At 47.2% G+C, this 27063-nt stretch overlaps 1 protein-coding gene across 1 annotated transcript in view; it reads left to right on the plus strand.

Annotated features, from left to right (window-relative positions):
• Positions 1-286: 286 nt before the first annotated feature.
• Positions 287-27063, plus strand: part of PPP1R3B (protein phosphatase 1 regulatory subunit 3B) — a 35234-nt gene continuing 8457 nt past the window's right edge. Inside the window, exons 1-2 of the mRNA XM_063920039.1 lie at positions 287-448; positions 1927-2049. Coding sequence (XP_063776109.1) covers positions 2015-2049 — 35 coding nt within the window. The 5' untranslated portion in view covers positions 287-448; positions 1927-2014. The remainder of the gene's footprint in view (positions 449-1926; positions 2050-27063) is intronic.

A 27063-nucleotide genomic window follows, 5' to 3' on the forward strand; every position in this document is an offset into this window, starting at 1 on the left:
ACTGCATTAGTAGCCTTGTCCTGAATGAACCTCAGTAGTGCACATGTCTATATCAGTCATTGAGACAGACCTATAGGTCCCATCCCATCCCCCTTCCCAAGTTACACGTGAACCTCTGTACCCTATCTCTCTCAGACACCAACTCAGAGCAGGCGTTCACGTGGAGACCAACACACCGCTTCTGCCTGCCTATTGGCTGACAGGCGTCATCAGAGCCATCGTGATTGGCTGACAGAGCCTGTTCACGTGAAGCGAGGAGTGGGATGGAACGCCGACTGCTGCTTTAACAATGAGAGTAGAAGAAGTGTATATACGGCAGCGGCAGCGGCAGCAGCAGCAGCAGCAGCAGGCAGTGAGAGCGGCCGGCGCTGGACAGACGGGGATGGGGAGTCCCCTCAACGCTGCTCCCGGTGCAGCTCGCCGCTCCTGGTGGGGATAGCTATGCAAGGTAGGCGTGCCCCGGTAGTCCGGCGGGTAAGCACTGTGTGCTGGACTTTTCATTCATTTTAACAGCGGTTTCCACGTGCCTCAGTTACTGTATCGTAACCTCCGGAGCACACTTACTACTGACCACAATAGCTGGTGTGGTTATGAGGGCGCCTGTTTACTTATAGTAGCCAGTGCCGCCAATGTAGTTTCCTTCTGGCCTAATTCCCAATTCCTCTTGTCAGTAGAAGCTTTAGTATTGGGCAGACCGGCTATATATGGCGTGCCCCACTTACAGGCTGCTGTGCTAGAGGTAAGAGCATATAGTTAGTTATGGTCTGTGAGACGGTCTGACTTCCCCAGGTACAGTATACGCTGGTTTGTTGTACGTCCCCCTATAGTATAGGCAGCATAAGAGTATGTTCCATAGAAGGCATTAGACCAGAGGTTCCCAAACTGTGTGCCATGGCTCCCTGGGGTGCTTCGGGACACTTGCAGGAGTGTCCTGGGTTGGTGGTCCAGGACTAATTCAAATTATTCATGGTCAATATAATAGGCAAAACCAGTGCTGGTGGCTGCCAGTCATAAAATATGGGGACAAACAGAAGCAAATCTTGTCCCTCACCACACAACTGACCCTAAGGATGACCTATAAACGCGATCTACTTAATGTAATATTTATTTCTAAATTTCTCAATAAGACATTTTTGGCCTAGGGGTGCCATGAAAAAACTTCTGATATTCTAGGGCGCCGTGATTCAAAAAAGTTTGGAAACCACTGCATTAGACACTAGGCTAGACCTCCAGCTAGCCTGATTCCCCTTGCTATTTATTCCATTCAATATGAGTGCTCTGCATAAAATGATAATCTAATGGTATGAGTCGTGTGTAATACATAAAGCACATAGCTCAGCACTCCGTAATGGTTTGGTTCTTGAAGTGTTCAATGCATTTAAGCTTGAAGTGAAATGGGGTCCCTTGACTTTGGGCTTGTAAATTTAATGCAGTGATAAGTAATGGGGATTTGGGTCATGACTATTGCGGTGAGTTCTGTGTGTTATTGGAGAGAGTTTTTTATTTGTGTGTTATTGGAGAGAGTTTTTTATTTATATTGAGCCTTTGTGTTACATAGGCAGTTTCTCTATATCCCTATTACTAGGTTTTTTAACCTACATTATTATTTCTATGTAAACTTGATACTTTTTTTTTTTTTTTTTTTTTTTTATCACTATTAGCAAGTTATATGAAGCACTTGCCCTGTTAAACATTTTAAGGCCAGTTACGATATTCTTTTATTTTAAATAGTTTGTTTTAGTTAATGTGGATGATGTACTATTTTCTCTATAATGTGAAGCGTTCAGTTAATGGATTGCTTCCACTAGGTGGCAGTGACAGTCCATTGAAAAGTGAAAGCTAACACTGAACATTCACATGCTTTGTAAGGCCAAGGGGGTGTGTTTCTGCATACGTGTTTTAATTTCCTCTCTTTCTCTTCTGCAGACAACGGACCGCTGCACTCTTCCGTTCTATATTTCCTAACCGGCTAGATAGTCTTTCCATCTCTAACTTGTCTTTTCATGTGTATTAAATGCCTCGGATTGCTTCACAGATGAATTCAACCAGGTAATAAGCAAATAATATTTCAGTTTTTGTGCAGTATGAGATGTGCATCTGTTCTGTCACCCCCCTTCCCCTCTTTTCCCTCCATGCACAAATTTCCGGCTTCTGTTAGACTATGTATTTGACCATATTTATTTAAAATACTTGTTTAACTGCCTGTTTCAATCCTTTTTTGTTTTAGTGCTTTGAAAGTAAAAAAAGACCCAATGCTGACTTTTGTGTTTAAATAACTGTATATTTTAATATCGGCTGAACAAAAAAAACACAAGAAAACATTGATGGTATTACATCATTGAGTGTCAAAGTCTGCATTTGGGTGGGTGGGGGGAGGGAGGTGTTTGGTAGTTTCAGGGACATGGATAAACCAAATAAAAAAAATAAATATAATAAAATAAAAAAATACAGGATTATTGGAATATACTTGACATCTCCAATAGTATTGTATGTCTGCAAATTTAGAAGACTCCATTGCAGGAGCTTTTCCTATTCAGTGGGCTTTATGTATGTAGTACACATTAATTAGCACACCTTTGAAATGGATGTGAATGCCTTAAAATATTTTGGCACAGTCCTGTTTTAAATTGACTAAGGGCGCATATAGACGGGACGATGCGGGAGAGATGTGTGCTGAGCGAACCGCTCAGCACACATCTCTCCCGCCGCTCAGCACAGTGTGATCTGTGCTGAGCGTGTGGGGGGAGACTGGGGGGGGGGGGGGCGCTCTAGGCCAATCTAGCACCAGCAATAGCGGGGCTGCGCATCGCTCTCGCTGTAGGGGGTACACACGGAGCGATAATGCTCAAATTCGAAGCAATTTAGTCAGATTGCTTAGAATATCGCTCCGTGAGTACCCCCCTTAATTCATGAAGCAGTGTGTTTTGTTTTATTTTTTTTGTTTTTTTTTATCCCCGCTCAAGTGATTGGAGTGAATTATAATAAATATTCCCTTGTTTGGGTAATTTGTGTGGCAGAATTGCCATTTAGAAACTGCAAACATTGTGTAACTAGCAAGTATCCAACCTTTGAGCAAAATCATTAGACAAAGCCCCATGTCCTTAAGCTATGGACACCAGTGTATTTGTTTGTTTACGTTTATTCCAGTGGTTCCCAAATGTAGTCCTCAATGAACACCAAACTGTTGGGGTGCTTTGAGGACCTCCGTTTTGGAACCACTGCTTTATTTTATAAATGTTTAGAAAGATATAGACACAAGTCATTCCAAAGGTGTAACATTTTCAGAACGTTGCTTACTGAGGTAAAATTGAGTGGACTAAAATAGCATATAATTTGTTTGCTTACATACATCTTTAAGAAGAATAGATTTGCTTACTTTGCACAATTGTAAACATTTTATTGTCTGAAGTTACATCACTGATGGTATTGTTTTTAGTATTTGTAGTTTTGAGCACCAGTAAGTCAGTATATAGTCAAACGGTTGACACCACAATGTTGAGTTATTATGTTGGCATTATTTAAATGTTATGGCTAGGCTATGGGGGTGGGTGGGGATGCTGGAGATCCCCCCTGGAATTGACAGTTGCATGACCTCCGAGACCCTGACGTGTGTGTGTGTGTGTGTGTGTGTGTGTGTGTGTGTGTGTGTGTGTGTGGCCAGTTTTTGTGTTCATCTGAAACGTTTTCCTCCTCGCAAGGAAAGCAAAGCACATAACTTCTACAGAACTGGTAGAGAGATCATTTGATTTGTGCTGTGTATCTTCTCAGGCAATCATTTTCTCATAGTAACCTCTATTACCCCTTTCACACTTGGAGCTATATCCCCGTTTTTTACATGAACAAACATCAACCCAGGATTTCTTCATGTGTGAAAGGAATCTGGGGCTAAGTCCTGGACCCACGACCCTGCTCCCGACCAAGGGGTCATGGAGCTGAGACCAAGGAATTTGAGGGCTTGCTAGACCCAGCAAATTCCCTGATCACATGTTTGAAAGCGGCACAAGTCCTAAATCATTACAGTTCATGTCGGTTGATCTGTGATCTGCAATTTGTAGCGTCTACCTCGCGTAACAAGAGAGCCCACTTCCATTGGAGGCCATGTTGACATATATAGTTTTGTAGCAGTGTAAGTTCCCAGTTACATAATGTTTCCTTTTAACTAGGCTCTAGGTAATGTAGCTAGCCATTGTGTTCAGGCATGCAGTTTCACGACTAAATGCATTGCATAAAGGAAATGGCTTGCTATGGAGGTTAATGTGATCAAGAGTTTACAATGTGTCAGCTATAGCAAGAGCTTATCAAGCAAGGAATTGCACCAATGTTGTTTTGAGATGACATAATGAAAACTTTCACTTCACTCCTTTCTGAATGGCTCATTCTTACAGTTGGGAGTGTATTGATAGGTTAAGTGTCTTGGGGCCTAATTCTGCGTCCCTTGAAGTCTTCTATAGCTTTTTAAGGGCCGATCAGTGCAGCCCGCCTGTTAGGTGACCTGCTGCCTGCAGGCACCACTTGAAACTGAGCTCTCAGTGCCTGGAGGCGGGGTTATAGAGGAGGCCCCAATGCATCCTGGGATGGTCAAAGCTTTGCCTGATGGTGCCTCTGGATCCAAGATCCCGCTCTACACCCCGATGTATTCCCTGTGGAACAGTGTACCCCGCTGCAGAAAGATGTTATTAGCAATTTAATAGCTTACGTTTTTAAAACTAATGCAAAACTGGACCATCCCATAAAACAAATTATACTTCAGCAGACACTGAGCCTAATTCAGCTTCAGTTGCTAAATTACAAATTGGGTGATTATCGGATGATTGCGCAAAGGCCAAAATGCTTTCGCAATGTGATCGCATGCCCTGCAAAGTACAATCGCATGGCGATTGCCGGGAAGTGGTCATCTGTGGGAAGTTTACACAGCGTTTATGGGGCGTGTCATGGCAGTCTGATCCGACATCAGCTGCAATTATAATCTTGGCGCCACTGCAGGCGTGTATGCATGGGTCAACCGGAATTGTCCAAGGTACTCAATTCATGCCTATGCGTTGCAGTTATACAACTACTTGTGCAAATTTGCCTATGCATCAGTGGGCGTCTTTTACCTTTCATGGGGGCGACTCTTCACATACGTTATTAGCAGAAGCAGTTCTGAGAAAAACGCAGTTTCTCAATAGCGATCCAAGCTGAATAAGGACCACTGTCAGCCATTAAGTGTGTGTGTGTATATATATATATATAATCTGTGCACTCCCCCTCCACACTTCACTGCTTAGGTGCCATCTCAGAAGTAGGTAGGTAGATGAGACATGAAGCAAGCGGCACTCTAAGTCTGTTTGAAAGTCAAATATATTTCACACAAATAGTGATCCGACGTTTCGGGGTCCAAGCGCCCCTTTGTCAAGGTGAACAACCTTGACAAAGGGGCGCTTGGACCCCGAAACGTCGGATCACTATTTGTGTGAAATATATTTGACTTTCAAACAGACTTAGAGTGCCGCTTACTTCATGTCTCATCTGTATGTATGTATGTATGTATGTATATTTTTTTTTTAAGAAGTCCAGCACTCATCTTCATAAGCAGCAGCGTGGTGCACTACACAGAAAACCACCAGGCAAAAGGAGATTTCCGATAAACATAGTCCAGACATGGGCACTCTCCAAACTTCAATTCGCTTCAAGGTATTTTTAATCCAATACTCACAACATATTTATGCAAGGCTTTTTATAGATGCATGGCAGTAAAATCAGCGACGTTTCGGTCCATGTGGACCTTTATCAAGTTTTCCATCATTATATGCCCATAAGAAATACAAGATAGCAGAGCTACTTACAGCGGAAGTGTCATACCTCCTCACCGGCTGCCCTTTAAATGCTCAGATGCCGCCAAAACACACTCAATCCCGGCGTGCGTTCCAACCACTGCGTGGAACGCATCCGGAAGTACTTCCGGTCACGTGTCATTGCGGTCCAGCACCCGACATGGAACGCACGTCAAGACTGGACGTGCATTGCATCATGTACCACCCGGGCCATATTGTTAAAGGCATAAACTATACATAAGTGTCATATATATCTCTCAGGCCGCAGTCAAATCAGAAGTATCAATGGCACCAAACAAGTATAGCGCCACCTACAGGCAACTTATACAGGTACACATAAAGTAATTGTACCATCATAATATCTGAACCATAGGGACAGCGCAAATGAGTGGAAACACTCACAGCACCACCCATAGCCCAAACATATACAAAGGGGGCATTTAGGAGCAATCAAAAAGGGCAACCAGTGAAGCTCAACAAAATAAATATATATATATATATATATATATATATATATATATATATTCTCAAAATTACATTAATACAACATACAAGACACGCAGACAACACATAATTTAAATTGATATATATATATATATATATATATATATATATATATATATATATATATATATATATATATATATATATATATAATTTATTTATATATATTTATTTTATTTTCCCTCGCTGGGGCCATGCATAGGCCCACCATAGCTGCCAATTCCGGGCTCTGCCGTTCGGACTGACTACGGCTCCTCAGATCTTCACCGAGGTGATGACTGCGCACCTCCATCGTCAGGGAGTCAGAATCCTGCCGTACTTGGACGACTAGCTGATTCTGGCGCGTTCCCACAATGTCCTCCTCAGTCATCTACAATTGACGGTGAGTTGCTTACAAGCCCACGGATGGCTGATCAATTGGGAGAAGTCCTCGCTGGTCCCAGCTCTGAGCATGGTGCACCTAGGGGCGCTTCTGGACAGTCAGACTGTTCCTGTCTCCAGACAAGGTCCTGAAAATCCAGGACAGGGCAAGACACTTCATTCGTCACACCAGAGTGTCCGTTAACTCGGCGATGCAGGTACTTGGCCTGATGGTGTCGACGTTCGACATGGTGCAGTGCGCTCCATTTCATTCTCGCCCTCTGCAATGATTAATTCTTTCCAAGTGGGACGGCCTGCCTCATCGGATCAGATCCCAAAGGATCTTGTTGACTCCAGAGGTTCGTTTATCGCTGATCTGGTGGCTCCAGGACCAGCAGTTGAGCAGGGGCCGTCCCTTCTGGGTCCTCCTGACGACGGATGCCAGCTTGAGGGGATGGGTAGCGGTGTTGGAGCAACACTCTCTCTTTTTCTCTATCGTCCTAGTGGATGCTGGGGTTCCTGAAAGGACCATGGGGAATAGCGGCTCCGCAGGAGACAGGGCACAAAAGTAAAGCTTTCCGATCAGGTGGTGTGCACTGGCTCCTCCCCCTATGACCCTCCTCCAAGCCAGTTAGATTTTTGTGCCCGGCCGAGAAGGGTGCAATCTAGGTGGCTCTCCTAAAGAGCTGCTTAGAAAAGTTTAGCTTAGGTTTTTTATTTTACAGTGAGTCCTGCTGGCAACAGGATCACTGCAACGAGGGACTTAGGGGAGAAGAAGTGAACTCACCTGCGTGCAGGATGGATTGGCTTCTTGGCTACTGGACATCAGCTCCAGAGGGACGATCACAGGTACAGCCTGGATGGTCACCGGAGCCTTGCCGCCGGCCCCCTTGCAGATGCTGAAATAAGAAGAGGTCCAGAATCGGCGGCAGAAGACTCCTCAGTCTTCTAAAGGTAGCGCACAGCACTGCAGCTGTGCGCCATTTTCCTCTCAGCACACTTCACACGGCAGTCACTGAGGGTGCAGGGCGCTGGGAGGGGGGCGCCCTGGGAGGCAAATGAAAACCTATTTTGGCTAAAAACACCTCACATATAGCCTCCGGAGGCTATATGGAGATATTTAACCCCTGCCAGAATCCGTTAAGAGCGGGAGACGAGGCCGCCGAAAAAGGGGCGGGGCCTATCTCCTCAGCACACAGCGCCATTTTCCCTCACAGAAAGGCTGGAGGGAAGGCTCCCAGGCTCTCCCCTGCACTGCACTACAGAAACAGGGTTAAAACAGAGAGGGGGGGCACTAATTTGGCGTTAGAAATATATAAAAAAGATGCTATAAGGGAAAACACTTATATAAGGTTGTCCCTATATAATTATAGCGTTTTTGGTGTGTGCTGGCAAACTCTCCCTCTGTCTCTCCAAAGGGCTAGTGGGTCCTGTCCTCTATCAGAGCATTCCCTGTGTGTGTGCTGTGTGTCGGTACGTGTGTGTCGATATGTAGGAGGACGATGTTGGTGAGGAGGCGGAGCAATTGCCTGTAATGGTGATGTCACTCTCTAGGGAGTCGACACCGGAATGGATGGCTTATTTAGGGAATTACGTGATAATGTCAACACGCTGCAAGGTCGGTTGACGACATGAGACGGCCGGCAAACAATTAGTACCGGTCCAGACGTCTCAAAAACACCGTCAGGGGTTTTAAAACGCCCGTTTACTTTAGTCGGTCGACACAGACACAGACAGGGACACTGAATCCAGTGTCGACGGTGAATAAACAAACGTATTCCTTATTAGGGCCACACGTTAAAGGCAATGAAGGAGGTGTTACATATTTCTGATACTACAAGTACCACAAAAGAGGGTATTATGTGGGATGTGAAAAAACTACCATAGTTTTTCCTGAATCAGATAAATTAAATAAAGTGTGTGATGATGCGTGGGTTCCCCCCGATAGAAAATTATGGGCGGTATACCCTTTCCCGCCAGAAGTTAGGGCGCGTTGGGAAACACCCCTTAGGGTGGATAAGGCGCTCACACGCTTATCAAAACAAGTGGCGGTACCGTCTATAGATAGGGCCGTCCTCAAGGACCAGCTGACGGGAGGCTGGAAAATATCATAAAAAGTATATACACACATACTGGTGTTATACTGCGACCAGCGATCGCCTCAGCCTGGATGTGCAGAGCTGGGGTGGCTTGGTCGGATTCCCTGACTAAAAATATTGATACCCTTGACAGGGACAGTATTTTATTGACTATAGAGCATTTAAAGGATGCATTTCTATATATGCGAGATGCACAGAGGGATATTTGCACTCTGGCATCAAGAGTAAATGCGATGTCCATAACTGCCAGAAGATGTTATGGACACGACAGTGGTCAGGTGATGCAGATTCCAAACGGCACAAAGGTGTATTGCCGTATAAAGGAAGAGGAGTTATTTGGGGTCGGTCCATCGGACCTGGTGGCCACGGCAACTGCTGGAAAATCCACCGTTTTTACCCTAAGTCACATCTCTGCAGAAAAAGACACCGTCTTTTCAGCCTCAGTCCTTTCGTCCCTATAAGATCATATCTGCCCAGGGATAGAGGAAAGGGAAGAAGACTGCAGCAGGCAGCCCATTCCCAGGAACAGAAGCGTTCCACCGCTTCTGACAAATTCTCAGCATGGCGCTGAGACCGTACAGGACCCCTGGATCCTACAAGTAGTATCCCAGGGGTACAGATTGGAATGTCGAGACGTTTCCCCTTCGCAGGCTCCTGAAGTCTGCTTTACCAAGGTCTCCCTCCGACAAGGAGGCAGTATGGGAAAAAATTCACAAGCTGTATTCCCAGCAGGTGATAATTAAATTACCCCTCCTACTACAAGAAAAGGGGTATTATTCCACACTATATTGTGGTACTGAAGCCAGAAGGCTAGGTGAGACTTATTCTAAATCTAAAAAATTTTTTGAACACTTACAAAGGTTCAAATCAAGATGGAGTCACTCAGAGCAGTGATAACGAACAGGAAGAAGGGGACTATATAGTGTCCCGGGACATCAGGGATGCTTACCTCTATGTCCCAAATTTGCCCTTCTCACTAAGGGTACCTCAGGTTCGTGGTGCAGAACTGTCACTATCAGTTTCAGACGCTGCCGTTTGGATTGTCCACGGCACCCCGGGTCTTTACTAAGGTAATGGCCGAAATGATGATTCTTCTTCGAAGAAAAGGCGTCTTAATTATCCCTTACTTGGACGATCTCCTGATAAGGGCATAGTCCAGGGAACAGTTGGAGGTAGGAGTAGCACTATCTCGGATACTGCTACAACAGCACGGGTGGATTCTAAATATTCCAAAATCGCAGCTGATCCCGACGACACGTCTGCTGTGCCTAGGGATGATTCTGGACACAGTCCAGAAAAAGGTGTTTCCCCCGAAAGAGAAAGCCAGGGAGTTATCCGAGCTAGTCAGGAACCTCCTAAAAACAGTGCATCATTGCACAAGGGTCCTGGTAGAAAATGGTGGCTTCCTACGAAGCAATTCCATTCGGCAGATTTCACGCAAGAACTTTTCAGTGGGATCTGCTGGACAAATGGTCCGGATCGCATCTTCAGATGCATCAGCGGATAACCCTATATCCAAGGACAAGGGTGTCTCTCCTGTGGTGGTTATAGAGTGCTCATCTTCTAGAGGGCCGCAGATTCGGCATTCAGGATTGGATGCTGGTGACCACGGAGCCCAGCCCGAGAGGCTGGGGAGCAGTCACACAAAGAAAAAAAATTTCCAGGGAGTGTGATCAAGTCTGGAGACTTTTCTCCACATAAATATACTGGAGCTAAGGGTAAATTTATAATGCTCTAAGCTTAGCAAGACCTCTGCTTCAAGGTCAGCCGGTATTGATCCAGTGGGAAAAACATCACGGCAGTCGCCCACGTAAACAGACAGGGCGACACAAGAAGCAGGAGGGCAATGGCAAAAACTGCAAGGACTTTTCGCTGGGCGGAAAATCATGTGATAGCACTGTCAGCAGTGTTTCATCCCGGGAATGGAAACTGGGAAGCAGACTTCCTCAGCAGGCACGACCTCCACCCGGGAGAGTGGAAACTTCATCGGGAAGTTTTTTCCACATGATTGTAAACCGTTGGGAAATACCAAAGGTGGACATGATGGCGTCCCGTCTGAACAAAAAACGGGACAGGTATTGCGCCAGGTCAAGAGACCCTCAGGCAATAGCTGTGGACGTTCTGGTAACACCGTGGGTGTACCAGTCGGTGTATGTGTTCCCTCCTCTGCTTCTCATACCTAAGGTGCTGAGAATTATAAGACGTAGAGGAGTAAGAACTATACTCATGGCTCCGGATTGGCCAAGAAGGACTTGGTACCCGGAACTTCAAGAGATGTTTACAGAGGTCTTATGGCCTCTGCCGCTAAGAAGGGACTTGCTTCAGCAAGTACCATGTCTGTTCCAAGACTTACCGCAGCTGCGTTTGTTGGCATGGCGGTGGAACGCCGGATCCTAAGGGAAAAAGGCATTCCGGAAGAGGTCATTCCTACCCTGGTCAAAGCCAGAAAGGAGGTGACCGCACAACATTATCACCACATGTGGCGAAAATATGTTGCGTGGTGTGAGGCCAGGAAGGCCCCACAAAGAAATTTCAACTCGGTCGATTCCTGCATTTCCTGCAAACAGGAGTGTCTATGGGCCTCAAATTGGGGTCCATTAAGGTTCAAATTTCGGCCCTGTCAATTTTCTTCCAGAAAGAATTGGCTTCAGTTCCTGAAGTCCAGAACTTTGTCAAGGGAGTATTGCATATACAACCCTCTTTTGTGCCTCCAGTGGCACTGTGGGATCTCAACGTAGTTCTGGGATTCTTCAAATCACATTGGTTTAAAACCAGTCAAATCTGTGGATTTGAAGCATCTCACATGAAAAGTGACCATGTTCTTGGCCCTGGCCTGGACCAGGCGAGTGTCAAATTGGTGGTTTTTTTCTCAAAAAAGCCCATATTTGTTTGTCCATTCGGACAGGGCAGAGCTGCGGACTCGTCCCCAGTTCTCTCCCTAAGGTGGTGTCAGTGTTTCACCTGAACCAGCTTATTGTGGTGCCTTGCACCTACTAGGGACTTGGAGGACTCCAAGTTGCTAGATGTTGTCAGGGCCCTGAAAATATAGGTTCCAGGACGGCTGGAGTCAGGAAAACTGACTTGCTGTTATCCTGTATGCACCCAACAAACTGGGTGCTCTTGCTTTTAAGCAGACTATTGCTAGTTGGATGTGTAATACAATTCAGCTTGCACATTCTGTGGCAGGCCTGCCACAGCCAAAATATGTAAATGCCCATTCCACAAGGAAGGTGGGCTCATCTTGGGCGGCTGCCCGAGGGGTCTCGGCTTTACAACTTTGCCGAGCGGTTATTTAGTCAGGGGCAAACACGTTTGTAAAATCCTACAAATTTGATACCCTGGCTAAGGAGGACCTGGAGTACTCTCATTCGGTGCTGCAGAGTCATCCGCACTCTCCCGCCCGTTTGGGAGCTTTGGTATAATCCCCATGGTCCTTTCAGGAACCCCAGCATCCACTAGGACGATAGAGAAAATAAGAATTTACTTACCGATAATTCTATTTCTCGGAGTCCGTAGTGGATGCTGGGCGCCCATCCCAAGTGCGGATTATCTGCAATACTTGTACATAGTTACAAAAATCGGGTTATTATTGTTGTGAGCCATCTTTTCAGAGGCTCCGCTGTTATCATACTGTTAACTGGGTTTAGATCACAAGTTGTACGGTGTGATTGGTGTGGCTGGTATGAGTCTTACCCGGGATTCAAAATTCCTCCCTTATTGTGTACGCTCGTCCGGGCACAGTACCTAACTGGCTTGGAGGAGGGTCATAGGGGGAGGAGCCAGTGCACACCACCTGATCGGAAAGCTTTACTTTTGTGCCCTGTCTCCTGCGGAGCCGCTATTCCCCATGGTCCTTTCAGGAACCCCAGCATCCACTACGGACTCCGAGAAATAGAATTATCGGTAAGTAAATTCTTATTTTTTCGGGGTCGGTGGACCAAGGAAGATGCACTCCTCCCAATAAACATCCTAGAGCTGAGGGCGGTGTTCAATGCATTATCGCTCACCTTGCCTCTGGTACGGAACAGACCGGTTCCAGTACAGTCAGACAACTCCATGACAGTGGCATACATAAACCATCTAGGCGGCACTTGAAGCCGCATGGCTATGAAGGAAGTGTCAAAAATCCGTTGTTGGGCATAACGCCATCTGCCAAGTATATTGGCAGTGTTCATTCTGGGTGTTCTGAACTGGGAAGCGGACTACCTCAGTCGCCAAGACGTACACGTCTGAGAGTGGAGTCTTCATCCAGATGTCTTTCAACTTTTTACCCGCATTTTAACCTGCTGGTAAAGGCTCATCTCCACCTATGGCCACCAGCCCCTAGGAGTACGATGATCACTCCCTCACTACTTACATCTTAGCTGTATTAGGTCTTGAGAATTGTGGTGCTCTTTTGTTACCTGTACTCTATTTTTGTTTGTTTATTTACTGTAATGCTAAGTTTTTGTCTCCCTGTACTGTCTTTTGTACGATGCTGCAAAACACTTGTGGCGCCTTATAAATAAAATGTAGTAATAATAATAACTCCTAGTGGACAGGTGAGGTCTACCGGACGTAGACCTAATGGTGTCTCGACACAATCACAAGGTTCCGGTCTTCGGATCACGGACAAGGGATCCTCAAGCAGCGTTCGTGGACGCACCGGCAATTCCATGGAACTTTCGGCTGCCTTACATGTTCCCTCCAGTGTCACTCCTGCCCAGGGTTCTACGGAAGTTTAAACAGGAAGGAGGAAGGCTGCTTCTAGTCGCTCCAGCGTGGCCCAGACGGCATTGGTTCCCAGACCTGCAGGGTCTATCAATGACCAGACCTCCTCGTGCAGGGCCCTTGTCTTTACCCAGACTGGCTTTGACGGCGTGGCTCTTGAAGCATCACTCCTGAGATCCAAAGGATTTTCAGAGGCGGTTATTCAAACGATGTTGAAAGCCCGTAAACCGGCCTCTGCCCGGATTTATTACAGGGTTTAGAATTGTTACTTCATCTGGTGTGCTGAGAAGAATTACGATGTCCATAGATTCAGAACTTCCAAAATACTGGATTTTTTGCAAAGAGGCCTGGACTTAGGTCTTCATCTGGCCTCCCTCAAGGTTCATATATCTGCCTTGTCTGTTTGGTTTTAGAGAGAAATTCTCTATACTTGATGTTCAGGCGTTCATTCAGGGCGTTATACAGATTAAGCCTCCCTGTGTCCCTCCTGTGGCTCCATGGGATTTGTCTGTTGTGCTGAATGCTCTGCAAGAATCTCCATTTGAACCTATTGAATCAGTGGACCTTAAATGGCTCAGCCAAGGTCCTGTTATTGCTGGCCATTGCCTCTGCCAGATGGCGCTTTGTCCTGTCGTCCACCCTTTCTCATATTCCACTGGGACTGGGATGTTCTACGAACTCACCTAGGTTCTGACTAAGTTGGTGTCCTCTTTTCACCTTAACCAAGCGATTGTGGTACCGGCCTTTGCCTCTTCGGATTTGTCCCCCAAAAGAACGTTCTTTGGATGTGGTTAGGGCTCTCCGTATCTATGTGGAGAGGACTGCCTCTATCAGGAGTTCAGATTTCCTTTTGTTTTCACAAACGTGGCTGGCCTGCGAATAAGCCAAGCTTTGCCATATGGATTAGATTGGTGATTGTGCAAGCCTATGTGCAGGCTGGACTCCCAGCTCCTGCTGCAGTTAAAGCCCATTCTACTCTGTTGGACATTCTGGGGCAGTCCATCGTGGCGCGTTCCCAGAACAATTGTGTAAGGCGGCAACGTGGTCCTCTGTGAACAAGTTCATTAGATTCTATCCCTTTTGATACTTCAGACTCCCAGGATGCTGGGTTCTCTTACCCGCTAATGCGTGTCTCCTCCCTTGAGGAAATGCTTTAGGTCATCCCCGATGTATTCCCTGTGGAACACCATGTACCACACTATAGAAAAATAGTTATGGTAGACTTTACCATGGTTAACTCTTTCTGCGAGGTACACTGGGTTCCACACCCTAACGCACCGAGCTTCTTTGGGTTGTATGGCATTAGCTGTTAGAACCTTAATCTCATGACAGGAGAGGGTACCATGTGGCTAACATCTGCCTTCTCTTCTACCTGCTCCTGCATTGGACTAGTTAATGAAACTGAGCTGTCAATACCTGGTGGCAGGGTTATAGAGGGGGGCCCAATGCATCCTGGGACAGTGAAAGCTTTTCCTGATGGTGCCTCTGGTTCCAAGTTTCCGCTCTACACCCCGATGTATTCCCTGTGGAACCCAGTGTACCTCGCAGAAAGTTAACCATGGTAAGTCTACCATAACTCTCCTTTAATATAGCTGAATTACACTGCTCAAAAAAAATAAAGGGAACACTTAAACAACACAATGTTACTCCAAGTCACTCACACTTCTGTTAAATCAAACTGTCCACTTAGGAAGCAACGCTGACAACAATTTCACATGCTGTTGTGCAAATGGAATAGACAATAGGTGGAAATTAAAGGCAATTAGCAAGACAACCCCAATAAAGGAGTTGTTCTGCAGGTGGTGACCACAGACCACTTCTCAGCTCCTATGCTTTCTGGCTGATGTTTTGGTCACTTTTGAAAGCTGGCAATGCTTTCACTCTAGTGGTAGCATGAGACGGAGTCTACAACCCACACAAGTGGCTCAGGTAGTGCAGCTCATCCAGGATGGCACATCAATGCAAGCTGTGGCAAGAAGGTTTGCTGTCTGTCAGCGTAGTGTCCAGAGCATGGAGGCGCTACCAGGAGACAGGCCAGTACATCAGGAGACGTGGAAGAGGCCGTAGGAGTGCAACAACCCAGCAGCAGGACCACTACCTCCGCCTTTGTGCAAGGAGGAACAGGAGGAGCACTGCCAGAGCCCTGGAAAATGACCTCCAGCAAGCCACAAATGTGCATGTGTCTACTCAAACGATCAGAAACAGACTCCATGAGGGTGGTATGAGGGCCCGACGTCCACAGGTGGGGGTTGTGCTTACAGCCCAACACCATGCAGGACGTTTGGCATTTGCCAGAGAACACCAAGATTGGCAAATTCGCCACTGGCGCCCTGTGCTCTTCACAGATGAAAGCAGATTCTCACTGAGCACATGTGACAGAGTCTGGAGACACCAAGCAGAACGTTCTGCTGCCTGCAACATCCTCCAGCATGACCGGTTTGGCAGTGGGTCAGTAATGGTGTGGGGTGGCATTTCTTTGGGAGGCCGCACAGCCCTCCATGTGCTCGCCAGAGGTAGCCTGACTGCCATTAGGTACCGAGATAAGATCCTTAGAACCCTTGTGAGACCATATGCTGGTGCGGTTGGCCCTGGGTTCCTCCTATTGCAAGACAATGCTAGACCTCATGTGGCTGGAGTGTGTCAGCAGTTCCTGCAAGACAAAGGCATTGATGCTATGGACTGGCCCGCCCGTTCCCCGGGCCTGAATCCAATTGAGCACATCTGGGACATCATGTCTCGCTCCATCCACCAACGCCACGTTGCACCACAGACTGTCCAGGAGTTGGCGGATGCTTTAGTCCAGGTCTGGGAGTAGATCCCTCAGGAGACCATCCGCCACCTCATCAGGAGCTTCTTGGCTACTGGACATTAGCTCCAGAGGGACGATCACAGGCCCAGCCTGGATGGGTCCCGGAGCCGCGCCGCCGGCCCCCTTACAGAGCCAGAAGAGCGAAGAGGTCCGGAAAAATCGGCGGCAGAAGACGTTCCTGTCTTCAATAAGGTAGCGCACAGCACTGCAGCTGTGCGCCATTGCTCTCAGCACACTTCATACTCCGGTCACTGAGGGTGCAGGGCGCTGGGGGGGGGGGGCGCCCTGAGACGCAATAAAACATGATAAAAATACCTTACATGGCAAAAAATACATCACACATAGCTCCTGGGCTATATGGATGCATTTAACCCCTGCCAGAATATACAGAAAAACGGGAGATAGGCTCCGCCCCCTTTTCGGCGGCCTTATCTCCTCAGCACACTGGCGCCATTTTCCCTCACAGCTCAGTTGGAGGGAAGCTCCCTGGCTCTTCCCTGCAGTCACTACACTACAGAAAGGGTTCAAAAAGAGAGGGGGGCACTAATTAGGCGCAGTATTAAAACATACAGCAGCTATAAGGGGAAAAACACTTATATAAGGTTATCCCTGTGTGTGTGTGTGTATATATATATATATATATATATATATATATATATATATATATATATATAGCGCGCATTAATGCACAAGGGTTCTGGGTAAAAATGGTGGCTTCCTACGAAGCAATCCCATTCGTTAGATTCCACGCAAGAACTTTCCAGTGGAACCTACTGGACAAATGGTCCGGGTCGCATTTTCAGATGCATCAGCGGATAACCCAGTCACCAAGGACAAGGGTATCCATCCTGTGGTGGTTGCAGAGTGCTCATCTTCTAGAGGGCCGCAGATTCGGCATTCAGGACTGGGTCCTGGTGACCACGGATGCCAGCCTGCGAGGCTGGGGAGCAGTCACACAGGGAAGGAATATCCAGGGCTTAGGGTCAAGCCTGGATACATCCCTTCACATAAATATCCTGAAGCTAAGGGCCATTTACAATGCTCTAAGCTTAGCAAGACCTCTGCTTCAAGGTCAGCCGGTGTTGATCCAGTCGGACAACATCATGGCAGTCACCCACGTAAACAGACAGGGTGGCACAAGAAGCAGGAGGGCAATGGCAGAAGCTGCAGGGATTCTTCGCTGGGCGGAAAATCATGTGATAGCACTGTCAACAGTATTCATTCCGGGAGTGGACAACTGGGAAGCAGACTTCCTCAGCACGACCTCCACCCGGGAGAGTGGGGACTTCACCCAGAAGTCGTCCACATGATTAAAAAACTCGACAGGTATTGCGCCAGGTCAAGAGACCCTCAGGCAATAGTTGTAGATGCTCTGGTAACACCGTGGGTGTACCAGTCAGTGTATGTGTTCCCTCCTCTGCCTCTCATACCCAAGGTACTGAGATTGATAAGATGGAGAGGAAATAGCACTATATTCGTGGCTCCGGATTGGCCAAGAAGGACTTGGTAACCGGAACTTCAAGAGATGCTCACGGAGGATCCGTGGCCTCTACCTCTAAGAAGGGACCTGCTCCAGCAAGGACCCTGTCTGTTCCAAGACTTACCGCGGCTGCGTTTGACGGCATGCCGGTTGAACACCGGATCCTGAAGGAAAAAAGGCATTCCGGATGAAGTTATCCATATCCTGATCTAAAGCCAGGAAGGATGTAACCGCAAAAACATTATCACCGCAATTGGCGAAAATATGTTGCGTAGTGCGAGGCCAGTAAGGCCCGACGGAGGAAATTCAACTGGGTCGATTCCTACATTTCCTGCAAACAGGAGTGTCTATGGGCCTGAAATTGGGGTCCATTAAGGTTCAGATTTCGGCCCTGTCAATTTTCTTCCAAAAAAGAACTAGCTTCAGTCCCTGAAGTTTAGACGTTTGTAAAAGGGGTACTGCATATACAGCCTCCTTTTGTGCCTCCAGTGGCAATTTGGGATCTCAATGTAGTTTGGGTTCCAAAAGTCACATTGGTTTGAACCACTTAAATCTGTGGAGTTAAAATATCTCACATGGAAAGTGGTCATGCTGTTGGCCCTGGCCTGGGCCAGGCGCGTGTCAGAATTGGCGGCTTTATCCTGTAAAAGCCCTTATCTGTTTTTCCATTCGGACAGGGCGGAATTGAGGACTCGTCCTCAGTTTCTCCCTAAGGTGGTTCCAGCGTTTTCACCTGAACCAACCTATTGTGGTGCCTGCGGCTACTAGGGACTTGGAGGAATCCAAGTTGCTGGATGTTGTCAGGGCCCTGAAAATATTTCCAGGACGGCTGGAGTAAGGAAAACTGACTCGCTGTTTATCCTGTATGCACCCAACAAGCTGGGTGCTCCTGCTTCTAAGCAGACTATTGCTCGTTGGATTTGTAGTACAATTCAGCTTGCACATTCTGTGGCAGGCCTGCCACAGCTAAAATCTGTAAAAGCCCGTTCCACAAGGAAAGTGGGTTCATCTTGGGCGGCTGCCCGAGGGGTCTCGGCTTTACAACTTTGCCGAGCAGCTACTTGGTCAGGGGCAAACACGTTTGCTAAATTCTACAAATTTGATACCCTGGCTGAGGAGGACCTGGAGTTCTCTCATTCGGTGCTGCAGAGTCATCCGCACTCTCCCGCCCGTTTGGGAGCTTTGGTATAGTCCCCATGGTCCTTACGGAGTCCCCAGCATCCACTTAGGACGTTAGAGAAAATAAGAATTTACTTACCGATAATTCTATTTCTCATAGTCCGTAGTGGATGCTGGGCGCCCATCCCAAGTGCCGATTGTCTGCAATACTTGTACATAGTTATTGTTACAAAAATCGGGTTATTATTGTTGTGAGCCATCTTTTCAGAGGCTCCTCTGTTATCATACTGTTAACTGGGTTCAGATCACAGGTTGTACAGTGTGATTGGTGTGGCTGGTATGAGTCTTACCCGGGATTCAAAATCCTTCCTTATTGTGTACGCTCGTCCGGGCACAGTATCCTAACTGAGGCTTGGAGGAGGGTCATAGGGGGAGGAGCCAGTGCACACCAGTTAGTCCTAAAGCTTTCTTTAGATGTGCTCAGTCTCCTGCGGAGCCGCTATTCCCCATGGTCCTTACGGAGTCCCCAGCATCCACTACGGACTATGAGAAATAGAATTATCGGTAAGTAAATTCTTATTTTATTTTATTTTTTATAGGAAGAGTACAAGGGTCCGTACTCTGGCCACTACTGTTCAACATATTTATCAATGGCCTGGAAAGCAGTGTCAATCTTTGCAAATGATACTGAACTGTGTAGGGTAATTAATTCCGAAATAGATATGGAGTCTCTGCAGAATGATTTATCTAAACTTGATACCTGGGCGTCTAAACGGAGAATGAGGTTCAACATAGAAAAATGCAAGGTTATGCATTTCGGGACTAAAAACAAACTTGCACCCTACATATTAAATGGGGACAGTCTAGGGGTAACAGTATTGGAAAAATATTTTGGGGTACTCATTGACAATAGGCTTAATAACCGTATACAATGTCAAAGCGCAGTAAAGAAGGCAAGTAAGGTGCTAGCGTGCATGGGACGAGGATGTAATCCTGACGCTGTACAAATCATTGGTATGTCTGCACCTGGAATATTGTGTTCAGTTTTAGGCACCACTGTATTTATAAAAAAAAAAATCAAAAAAAATCAGTGAACTCGAAAGGGTTCAAAGGCGAGGACTGGATTACAAGGAAAGGCTTACTAGGTTGAACATGTATACACTGGAAAAGAGGCGTCTAAGAGGAGACATTATTATCTTCAATATGTAAAGGGGCATTACAAAGAGTTATCAGAAGAATTATTTATTAAAAACACTGTTTAGGACACGTGGGGCACTCACTGAGGCTGGAGGAGAGAATTCCGTACACAACGGAGGAAAGGGTTCTTCACTGTTAGGGCATTAAGGATTTGGAATTCACTGCCAGGGAAGGTGGTAATGGTGGACTCTGTAAATGCATTTAAAAAAGGATTGGATACATTTCTGATTGAAAATTATATCCAAGGTTATAACATTTAAAATATTGACATTGTTAATCCGGTAGTAGCATGCTTTATAGTTAACTAGTCCTAAAACATTACTTCAGCAGGTACATTATAACCGACTCAACCTAATACAGGTTGAACACGATGGGCATTTTGCCTCTATTCAACCTCAATTACTATGTTACTGCAGGTACTGTTGAGGGCAAACCATCTAACCATTGTTTGAGTGAGGCAGGATAGGAGATTGAGACTGCACTATAAACTACACACTGGCTGAGAAATAACTCTAGTTCTGTATTAATATAACTAGAGTGTAAAGGATGAGCGTTAATGTAGGTTTGGGGTCCAGTGATGAGAATATGAATATCTTCTCTAAAATGATAGTTATTGCATTGTTCTTGGTGTTGTGTGCCTCCTAACTCAACTCTCTTCATAATACTTATGTTGCACAAAACGGAAAGCTGCTCAATCAGATTGTAATGTCACTCAGGTGCTAAAAGGGAGGGGTAATTCTGTGTAGGAAAAAACAATGTGTTCCTTAATGCACACGAGTGAAAAATATTACTACATAATAGTCAGATAATACGGAGATCTTAGTTGCGTATATCTGCAGATATAGGGTTAAGACCCCAGGCCGATCGACAAGGCTTCTCCGTCACTGGGGGTCCCTAATACTAGGTATGGGTCCAGGTGCAGGACTCCATGATGCCGGCACAGGTCGGCCACCCCAGGTCAGCACACAGGTGAGAATTAATAAGGGTTAATAAGAAGCACAGAAGTGCTATGTAAGTGGTGTGATTAAAATAATATATACAAAGTGATAGGGAAAATCGTAAGTGTTAATAAAGTGTTAGGGTGTGCCGACCTGAAGCTTCAGGTCGGCACACCCTAACACTTTTTCTCTGACGTCCTAGTGGATGCTGGGACTCCGTCAGGACCATGGGGATTAGCGGCTCCGCAGGAGACAGGGCACAAAAGTAAAAGCTTTAGGATCAGGTGGTGTGCACTGGCTCCTCCCCCTATGACCCTCCTCCAAGCCTCAGTTAGGTTTTTGTGCCCGGCCGAGAAGGGTGCAATCTAGGTGGCTTTCCTAAAGAGCTGCTTAGAGTAAAAGTTTTATTAGGTTTTTTATTTTCAGTGAGTGCTGCTGGCAACAGGCTCACTGCAACGAGGGACTTAGGGGAGAAGAAGTGAACTCACCTGCGTGCAGGATGGATTGGCTTCTTAGGCTACTGGACACTAGCTCCAGAGGGACGATCACAGGTACAGCCTGGATGGGTCACCGGAGCCGCGCCGCCGACCCCCTTGCAGATGCTGAAGAGAGAAGAGGTCCAGAAATCGGCGGCTGAAGACTTCTCAGTCTTCATGAGGTAGCGCACAGCACTGCAGCTGTGCGCCATTGCTCTCAGCACACTTCACACCAACGGTCACTGAGGGTGCAGGGCGCTGGGGGGGGCGCCCTGGGCAGCAATGAAAGTACCTATACTGGCTAAAAATACATCACATATAGCCTCTGGGGCTATATGGATGTATTTAACCCCTGCCAGGTTGTCAGAAAAACGGGAGAAGAAGCCCGCCGAAAAGGGGGCGGGGCCTATTCTCCTCAGCACACAGCGCCATTTTCCCTCACAGAACTGCTGGTGGGAAGGCTCCCAGGCTCTCCCCTGCACTGCACTACAGAAACAGGGTTAAAACAGAGAGGGGGGGCACTTATTTGGCGATATGATTATATATTAAGATGCTATAAGGGAAAACACTTATATAAAGGTTGTCCCTGTATAATTATAGCGTTTTGGTGTGTGCTGGCAAACTCTCCCTCTGTCTCCCCAAAGGGCTAGTGGGGTCCTGTCCTCTATCAGAGCATTCCCTGTGTGTGTGCTGTGTGTCGGTACGTGTGTCGACATATATGAGGACGATGTTGGTGAGGAGGCGGAGCAATTGCCTGTAATGGTGATGTCACTCTCTAGGGAGTCGACACCGGAATGGATGGCTTATTTAAGGAATTACGTGATAATGTCAACACGCTGCAAGGTCGGTTGACGACATGAGACGGCCGGCAAACCAATTAGTACCTGTCCAGGCGTCTCAAACACAGTCGGGCTTTAAAACGCCCATTTACCTCAGTCGGTCGACACGGACACTGACTCCAGTGTCGACGGTGAAGAAACAAACGTATTTTCTATTAGGGCCACACGTTACATGTTAAGGGCAATGAAGGAGGTGTTACATATTTCTGATACTACAAGTACCATAAAAAAGGGTATTATGTGGGGTGTGAAAACTACCTGTAGTTTTTCCTGAATCAGATAAATTATATGAAGTGTGTGATGATGCGTGGGTTTCCCCCGATAGAAAATTATTGGCGGTATACCCTTTCCCGCCAGAAGTTAGGGCGCGTTGGGAAACACCCCTTAGGGTGGATAAGGCGCTCACACGCTTATCAAAGTGGCGGTACCGTCTCCAGATAGGGCCGCCCTCAAGGAGCCAGCTGATAGGAGGCTGGAAAATATCCTAAAAAGTATATACACACATACTGGTGTTATACTGCGACCAGCGATCGCCTCAGCCTGGATGTGCAGCGCTGGGGTGGCTTGGTCGGATTCCCTGACTGAAAATATTGATACCCTTGACAGGGACAGTATTTTATTGACTATAGAGCATTTAAAGGATGCATTTCTATATATGCGAGATGCACAGAGGGATATTTGCACTCTGGCATCAAGAGTAAGTGCGATGTCCATATCTGCCAGAAGATGTTTATGGACACGACAGTGGTCAGGTGATGCAGATTCCAAACGGCACATGGAAGTATTGCCGTATAAAGGAGAAAAAGACACCGTCTTTTCAGCCTAAGTCCCCATAAGGGCAAGCGGGTAAAAGGCCAGTCATATCTGCCCAGGGATAGAGTAAAGGGAAGAAGACTGCAGCAGGCAGCCCATTCCCAGGAACAGAAGCCCTCCACCGCTTCTGCCAAGTCCTCAGCATGACGCTGGGGCCGTACAAGCGGACTCAGGTGCGGTGGGGGGTCGTCTCAAGAGTTTCAGCACGCAGTGGGCTCACTCGCAAGTGGACCCCTGGATCCTACAAGTAGTATCCCAGGGGTACAGATTGGAAATTCGAGACGTCTCCCGCTCGCAGGTTCCTGAAGTCTGCTTTACCAACGTCTCCCTCCGACAGGGAGGCAGTATTGGAAACAATTCACAAGCTGTATTCCCAGCAGGTGATAATCAAAGTACCCTCTCCTACAACAAGGAAAGGGGTATTATTCCACACTATATTGTGGTACTGAAGCCAGACGGCTCGGTGAGACCTATTCTAAATCTGAAATATTTGAACACTTGCATACAAAGGTTCAAATCAAGATGGAGTCACTCAGAGCAGTGATAGCGAACCAGGAAGAAGGGGACTATATGGTGTCCCGGGACATCAGGGATGCTTACCTCCATGTCCCAATTTGCCCTTCTCACCAAGGGTACCTCAGGTTCGTGGTACAGAACTGTCACTATCAGTTTCAGACGCTGCCGGTTGGATTGTCCGCGGCACCCCGGGTCCTTACCAAGGTAATGGCCGAAATGATGATTCTTCAAAGAAAATGGACGATCTCCTGATAAGGGCAAGGTCCAGAGAACAGTTGGATGTCGGAGTAGCACTATCTCAAGTAGTTCTACGACCGCACGGGTGGATTCTAAAATATTCCAAAACCGCAGCTGTTTCCGACGACACGTATGCTGTTCCTAGGGATGATTCTGGACACAGTCCAGAAAAGGGTGTTTCTCCCGGAGAAGAAAGCCAGGGAGTTACCCGAGCTAGTCAGGAACCTCCTAAAACCAGGAAAAGTGTCAGTGCATCATTGCACAAGGGTCCTGGGAAAAATGGTGGCTTCTTACGAAGCGATTCCATTCGGCAGATTTCACGCAAGAACTTTTCAGTGGGATCTGCTGGAGAAATGGTCCGGAGCGCATCTTCAGATGCATCAGCGGATAACCCTGTCTCCAAGGACAAGGGTGTTTCTTCTGCGGTGGCTGCAGAGTGCTCATCTACTAAAGGGCCGCAGATTCGGCATTCAGGACTGGGTCCTGGTGACCACGGATGCCAGCCTGAGAGGCTGGGGAGCAGTCACACAGGGAAAAAAATTTCCAGGGAGTGTGATCAAGTCTGGAGACTTCTCTCCACATAAATATACTGGAGCTAAGGGCAATTTACAATGCTCTAAGCTTAGCAAGACCTCTGCTTCAAGATCAGCCGGTATTGATCCAGTGGGACAACATCACGGCAGTCGCCCACGTAAACAGACAGGGCGGCACAAGAAGCAGGAGGGCAATGGCAGAAACTGCAAGGATTCTTCGCTGGGCGGAAAATCATGTGATGGCACTGTCAGCAGTGTTCATTCCGGGAGTGGACAACTGGGAAGCAGACTTCCTCAGCAGGCACGACCTCCACCCGGGAGAGTGGGGACTTCATCGGGAAGTCTTCCACATGATTGTGAACCGTTGGGAAAGACCAAAGGTGGACATGATGGCGTCCCGCCTGAACAAAAAACTGGACAGGTATTGCGCCAGGTCGAGACCCTCAGGCAATAGCTGTGGACGTTCTGGTAACACCGTGGGTGTACCAGTCGGTGTATGTGTTCACTCCTCTGCTTCTCATACCCAAGGTACTGAGAATTATAAGACGTAGAGGAGTAAGAACTATACTCGTGGCTCCGGATTGGCCAAGAAGGACTTGGTACCCGGAACTTCAAGAAATGCTCACAGAGGACTCATGGCCTCTGCCGCTAAGAAGAGACTTGCTTCAGCAAGTACCATGTCTGTTCCAAGACTTACCGCGGCTGCGTTTGACGGCATGGCGGTGGAACGCCGGATCCCAAGGGAAAAAGGCATTCCGGAAGAGGTCATTCCTATCCTGGTCAAAGCCAGGAAGGAGCTGACCGCACAACATTATCACCACATGTGGCGAAAATATGTTGCGTGGTGGGAGGCCAGGAAGGCCCCACGAAGAAATTTCAACTCGGTCGATTCCTGCATTTCCTGCAAACAGGAGTGTCTATGGGCCTCAAATTGGGGTCCATTAAGGTTCAAATTTCGGCCCTGTCGATTTTCTTCCAGAAAGAATTGGCTGCAGTTCCTGAAGTCCAGAAGTTTGTCAAGGGAGTACTGCATATACAACCCCCTTTTGTGCCTCCAGTGGCACTGTGGGATCTCAACGTAGTTCTGGGATTCCTCAAATCACATTTTAAACCGCTCAAATCTGTGGATTTGAAATATCTCACATGAAAAGTGACCATGCTGTTGGCCCTGGCTTCGGCCAGGCAAGTGTCAGAATTGGCGGCTTTGTCTCAAAAAAGCCCATATCTGATTGTCCATTCGGACAGGGCAGAGCTGAGGACTCGTCCCCAATTTCTCCCTAAGGTGGTGTCAGCGTTTCACCTGAACCAGCTTATTGTGGTACCTGCGGCTACTAGGGTCTTGGAGGACTCCAAGTTGCTAGATGTTGTCAGGGCCCTCAAAATATAGGTTTCCAGGACGGCTGGAGTCAGGAAAACGGACTTGCTGTTATCCTGTATGCACCCAACAAACTGGGTGCTCTTGCTTCTAAGCAGACGATTGCTAGTTGGATGTGTAGTACAATTCAGCTTGCACATTCTGTGGCAGGCCTGCCACAGCCAAAATATGTAAATGCCCATTTCAAAAGGAAGGTGGGCTCATCTTGGGCAGCTGCCCGAGGGGTCTCGGCTTTACAACTTTGCCGAGTTGCTACTTGGTCAGGGGAAACACGTTTGCAAAATTCTACAAATTTGATACCCTGGCTGAGGAGGACCTGGAGTTCTCTCATTCGGTGCTGCAGAGTCATCCGCACTCTCCCGCCCGTTTGGGAGCTTTGGTATAATCCCCATGGTCCTGACGGAGTCCCAGCATCCACTAGGACGTCAGAGAAAATAAGAATTTACTTACCGATAATTCTATTTCTCGTAGTCCGTAGTGGATGCTGGGCGCCCATCCCAAGTGCGGATTGTCTGCAATACTTGTACATAGTATTGTTACAAAAATTGGGTTATTATTGTTGTGAGCCATCTTTTCAGAGGCTCCGCTGTTATCATGCTGTTAACTGGGTTCAGATCACAGGTTGTACAGTGTGGCTGGTATGAGTCTTACCCGGGATTCAAAATCCTTCCTTATTGTGTACGCTCGTCCGGGCACAGTATCCTAACTGAGGCTTGGAGGAGGGTCATAGGGGGAGGAGCCAGTGCACACCACCTGATCCTAAAGCTTTTACTTTTGTGCCCTGTCTCCTGCGGAGCCGCTAATCCCCATGGTCCTGACGGAGTCCCAGCATCCACTACGGACTACGAGAAATAGAATTATCGGTAAGTAAATTCTTATTATTAACACTTATGATTTTCCCTATCACTTTGTATATATTATTTCTCTGACGTCCTAGTGGATGCTGGGACTCCGTCAGGACCATGGGGAATAGCGGCTCCGCAGGAGACAGGGCACAAAATTGTAAAAGTTTGACCACTAGGTGGTGTGTACTGGCTCCTCCCCCTATGACCCTCCTCCAAGCCTCAGTTAGGTTTTTGTGCCCGTCCGAGCAGGGTGCAATCTAGGTGGCTCTCCTAAAGAGCTGCTTAGAAAAAGTTTGTTAGGTTTTTTATTTTCAGTGAGTCCTGCTGGCAACAGGCTCACTGCAACGAGGGACTTGGGGGAGAAGAAGTGAACTCACCTGCGTGCAGGATGGATTTGCTT

This window comes from Pseudophryne corroboree, chromosome 1 (assembly GCF_028390025.1).
Source record: "Pseudophryne corroboree isolate aPseCor3 chromosome 1, aPseCor3.hap2, whole genome shotgun sequence".
Classification (NCBI taxonomy): Eukaryota; Metazoa; Chordata; class Amphibia; order Anura; family Myobatrachidae; genus Pseudophryne; species Pseudophryne corroboree.